This window comes from Schistocerca serialis, chromosome 9 (genome assembly GCF_023864345.2).
Source record: "Schistocerca serialis cubense isolate TAMUIC-IGC-003099 chromosome 9, iqSchSeri2.2, whole genome shotgun sequence".
Lineage (NCBI taxonomy): Eukaryota > Metazoa > Arthropoda > Insecta > Orthoptera > Acrididae > Schistocerca > Schistocerca serialis.
Genome location: NC_064646.1, coordinates 1,601,903 through 1,607,553, shown reverse-complemented (window position 1 = coordinate 1,607,553; position 5,651 = coordinate 1,601,903). Strand labels below are relative to the sequence as shown.

Here is a 5,651-nt window from a genome sequence, read left to right as displayed (position 1 = left end):
GCAGCACTCTTCGAACACCCGACAAGTCGTACAGTTTCCGAAACGATGGAGCCGAGCCTCCGGGCCATCACAGTCTGCATAGATCGCGCGCCTTCCCCATTCTCAACACGGACAGCACTCTCACTAATACTACACGTACCGTGCGTGTGTCCGACTAGCATTCATTCCTCGGCAGATGATGCTGTCATCACCTGGACGGTTTATATCGACAGTAGGTCGGTGATCTTAATTTTCCGGCTCATCAGTGTTTACTGACAATGAAAACTGGATTTTTATATGCAATATGTAATTATAAATAAGCAGAAGTGTATTCTTCATAGAAATTATACATATATGTCTCAATTAGCAAATATTTGATGATTTTTTATTTAAATGACGTGTTTACTCTAAATGAACGGAATAAAAACGCAAAAAAATAGCCGAAACAAGAGTGACTCCATCGATCCAGTGATTGGATATGTTTTTTATTACTTCTTTATGTGTTTCCTGCTTCATGAAAATGTTCATAAAACATGCAGTTTTGCTCAAAAATTGCATTGGTTGGGAACAGAACCCAAGCCCCCCCGTGGAGCAACACAGTCTGTCGAAAAATAGACCTCGTTTCAGGGTATAAGGACGCACGGGAAACTTCATAGTCGATTTTCTAGGAAATTTTAGAGAGTTGCATCGACCAGGTATGGGAGATTGTTATTTCAGTTCTGAGCTTCACATGCCATAAACAGTAAAATTACAATATTCAGATTGCTTTGTGGTCTGATTGCTTGTTCACTTCCTTTTGTGTTTCCAGGACATGCACAGGTTTGTCTGACTTCGTCTTGTTACCTGTTCTTCGGTCTACCGACGAATCTCTTCTTTCTGTGGCTTTCTTTATAGCATTATTGTACCATTCCTTCTTCACTTGTAAGAAAATATCCCAGAGCCTTAATTCTCTTACTTCTTACCAGTGTAATCACATACGGCTCATTGTACAGTGAAAGTATACCTCCGTTGTTCTTTTAATTCAAAACCTCCATGCTCAAACTCTATTTTAAAAGGCTTTGTTAAGACACTGTTTCAAAAATTAATCTTTTTTTAAGATTACATGCATTTTTTTTTTGTTTTTAATCCATTTCATATTTAATTCAGTGAAGTTCAAATATCCAAATATAAGCAAACTACAAAAAGAAAAACACAAAAAGTGTAAATACTTTTTCACTCTCTCTATCTTTTTTTTTTTAATTGCATGTCTGTGGCACTGGAACTTTGTCCATATTATACTGAGAAACAAGAGCAGAAAAATCTTGTCATCGTACCACTTCTTCAATCACAAACTCTTTCCTCCTTTCCTCTTCCAACTGTAGTTGTCGCCGTCTTTCCATTTCTTCCATCATTTGCTTTTCCATTATTTTCTTAGCTGCCTCAACTCTCCTGAGTACTTCTGCCTCAATTTCCTCTTTTCGTTTTTCCAATTCCTCCTCAACCCTCTTCCTTACTTGCTCTTCAATTCGTTTTGCAGTTTCTTCCTCCACCATCTTTTGTTCTAGCTCCCTTTGTCTCCTCTGTCTTTCCATCTCCGCCAGTCTTTCAACTTCATCCATTTTCCGATCATGGTAACTTCTTTTCCTAGAATGCGCATCAGTTCTTGGTACGTCGTCTGAAGCATCTGAACTGCAGCTTGATGATCCAGAAGGTGACCTTTTCCTTGATTTGTTGCTTCTCTCCCTTGTCTTTTCACTGTGTTTGCTGTGAGAGCTTCTGTCACGCGACTTCATCGTCATTTTCACTGACGGTAAAATGTTCTAGTTTGTTACGGAAGACAATAATGTCTTTGTAAACATTCCTCCTCTTTGGCTCTGACTATTTCGCTATCTGTCCAGTGACAACGGCGGCAGAAAGATTTCGCTGAATAACGCCACTTCTTCAGAATGGGTGCAGGACGACTGCCTTTTATAAGTGACGTGAGCCTGATCGTAGAAAGCGTGCAGCCAGCTGGGGACACCGGAAGATCCTGAAGAAGATCCCAGCATAGGAGTCTAGACGCCGACTGCGTGAGAATAAAAAATTGAAGAGGATCATTACGTAGCCTATCAACCAAGAACATTTCACCTTCAATTAATAATTTTCCTCTGCTTGTTCTTCCTCGTCCATGTCCGAGTTTCACATCTAAAAAACGGTGGCATAGTTATTTTGTAAATATGGAGTTTTTATGTTCTGATATTAGTTCAGTGGTAAATTATTCGTTGCAAACTTGCATCTTCGTGCAGTTTGTACTGTTTGTTACCTCCTTCTCTAAGATAGTGTTCCAATGAAAAATGTTTTCCAGGTAACTGGAAGAACCAACAGGCTTCTCAAACGGTATGGTTCCTGTCCCTAGTGTTTCGTCCATATCTTTATCTCCCCATATCACTAGAAGATAGGGAAGGGAGAGTTTTTATTTAATTTCTACAATAATGGGTAAGGTCACCGACGAGTTTAATTCGTTTACAATTGTCAGCACCTTTAACCCACACTGACACAGATTCGGACTCATTTATCGCACCCGGGCCGTTAGGTTTGACATTCCGTCGCGCTGACCACTCAGCTACCAGGGGCGGACTCCTGTGTTATTGTCTGGATAGTTGTCTGCCTATTTCACATTATGAACCTCTTAAACTGTCAGCGGACTCTGCCATTCAACAGCCGAGGTCGGCCTGTACGCTTTTGTGCTGTACGTGTCCCTTCACGTTTCCACTTCACCATCACATCGGAAACAGTGTACTCGTGTAGTGTGGAAGTCTCTCGTAAAGACGTATGACACAAGTGACACCCAATCAGCTGTCCACCTTCGAAGTCACTGAGTTCAGTCACTGAGTTCCGCGGAGTGCTCCTATCTGCTCTCTCAAGATGTGTAATAACTACTGAGGTCGCTGATATTGAGTACCTTTCAGTAGGTGGCAGCACAATGCGCCTAGCCTGTTTAACGTATGTTTTTGGGGGTGTCCGGTTACTTTTGATCACATAGTGTATATGACTATTACATGGGTGAAACGAACAGCCAATGACTGAAGAAAGTGGTTGTAACGACAAGAATGTCAGAAGGTCAGTCAGTGGCAAGAAGACAATATTTTTCATACAGTTGTCATCGCAATCGTTCGTATTTTCCTCACTAGTACTCTAGAGAGAGTCATTTATAGGAAACCACACAGATAGGAACGAGAAATGTGACCAGTCGCAGGAGGTGACTGTCGAACACTCTCAGCAAAGGGGCACTGTTCCACCTGCATACAAAATATGTAGTAACTACTTGTAAAATCTTTATCGTTCAAAGGTAATGTAAATTAATGTATTTGATGTCTTGCCATTATTTTGCAAGGTCGAATCCAAAGGTTTCTTAAAGTAAATCACCCACAGATTACACACTTCGTGGTCACAAATGTCGAGCTAAGATTTCCTTCTATGCTTTGGCAACAGTCCACGATACAGCAAATGTTAGTGACAGAGCAGCACGATGTTCGACCTGAACTAAATATGGATACCCGATATATGGCCTAAACTCCACGATGGAGACCTACAACGTCTACACGAAAATTGTTACGTAAATACTATTACCTGCCTCATCCATTTTACACACACACACACACACACACACACACACACACACACACACACACATACACACTTACACACTATTATACTGGAAGTTTATCACAATTGTACTGTACGTCAGTTAAGTTTCAACCATGCAGACGCGTATCTTCCGGCCAACCTAGGAATGGGCACAGAGAATGATAACATGGTGCCAAGAGCAATTTTACGTACGACACCGCAGTGGCACTGTGCAAGCGAATCCACGCAATAAATGCTGGCCGGCGACAAAGCGGTAGAGGTACACGCTGCAGACGAGCCGCCTGTAACAAGTGCAGGAAGAACTCAGAAAGCTGAATGATTTTCTCGTTTATCATCGTGGCGATTTCTTTGCGATTTAATTATAGCATAGCCGGACTCCACATCTCTTCCGAATTAAAAACCAGTGGCCCTTTTAACAAATGTTCCACCAAACGAATCTCCAATCAATGATGAAGTGGAAGCTAAGATCTCCACGTCGCTGTAGTCCACAGTGTGACCTTTATTTATTAAATGTTTTGCCACCACTTGGGTTTCTTGGTTATAGCAAGCGGTGTAAGCTTCCTAGTGTTTTGTTTGTGTGTATTCATTATTTAGCCCACACGAAATCTAAATGAATTAGATGTTACACATCCCTCAACATGAAAGTTACGCAACGGAATATTTGTGTAAACTCTCTTGTGCATAACATGTGGTGTGTGTATGTGTGGCTGCGTAATGTTGTCTCCACAATGGAATTACCAAGGCTATAAAAGATTAAACTGACACCGCCATTGACAAACTATACTTAGGGATTTCTATAAAACGAAGTATGGGGTTGTGGCTTTACTTCGTGTCAGTTTAACACATCAAGCAAATCACATTTATCAGGATGCTACTAGAACGAATTACAATAGGGTAACATAATTTGTTTATTCCTAAGAACCTTTTAGAATGCAAAAATTTTACAAATAAGAAATACGTGATAGCGAAACCCACCCTACACAGAATTTCGAGAGTGCTAGAACGTATGTTTGACTTTAGACCGCGTCCACCCGTTACTACATAGATACAAAGTAGGCTGAGACTGTTTAGGCGTGAAAAACAGAAGGCTTACAACCCGAGTACCGCCTTCAGAAAGGCTCAGTGTGTAACTCCTATTTTCGACCTGTTTTGTATCTGTATCGATTGTTCTATGTCAATTTGTAATATTTCTTATGTAAAGTGTTGTATCTGTCATGGCAAATGTTTCGCTATGTATACATATCTCAGTTATGTGAATTTTTGAACGATGTTGTTTAAACTATGCTTTTGGATTTAAATAACCACTGGAATTATTGGTATGTAATGTACTGTAAATGACTTGATCCATCGTTAGGGAACGTAGCGCTGAGTGTAAAAGATGGGGGAAGCCCTGTAGCTACGGAAGTAGCCTGGCAGAATGGGAAAGCTGTGGTTGGCGGCAAGTGGCAACTCGTCCTTTGTGACAGGTAAGGAGTCTGTGGTTAACATCTCGCTAGTAGGAGCGGATCATTGTGGCTCATATTCTTGAAGTTATAAGGCCAGACGAGCTTAAGAGCAGTATTTATGGACCTCGCATGCTGCATTGGTGATAGTATTATCATGGCATGGTTTCTGGCCCTGTAAAATTATAATACCGTCGCCAAGAATATCTGTAACAGAATGAGGCCAATAGGACTGTCATGACTGCATCGCCAGCATGCTAACAGCCACTGCAAATTACCCCACCAGTAACATCAGCTTTCCACAATTTTTTTTTGTATTTGGCACTCTGCTAATGGACCAGGTATTTCTGATATTTGATTGGTTTTAATAATAATCGTGGTGTTTCTAAAATCTCTATCTTACACCCGTGATGCTCCCAAATTAAAAACATGGACAGGAATCCTATCCTAGTGAATTTAGAGTGTCCTAATGTATTATGGGAAGACCTTTTGGGGAGCTGTGATTGCTTTCTGATGTGTGGAGTTATAATGTTTAAAGTTCAGTTTTATAGTTTGAGAAATACTCCACTTCCAGTGTATTTTTAAATCAATCTGCACTCGTTTTCTTACGTAACTGGCCTTACA

At 40.7% G+C, this 5,651-nt stretch overlaps 1 protein-coding gene across 1 annotated transcript; it reads right to left on the bottom strand.

Moving 5' to 3' along the window:
• Positions 1-1,283: 1,283 nt before the first annotated feature.
• Positions 1,284-1,757, bottom strand: LOC126418713 (UPF0430 protein CG31712-like). The gene has a single exon (XM_050085617.1). The coding sequence runs from the start codon at positions 1,755-1,757 to the stop codon at positions 1,284-1,286; it is 474 nt and encodes a 157-aa protein (XP_049941574.1).
• Between the last annotated feature and the right edge of the window lie 3,894 nt (positions 1,758-5,651).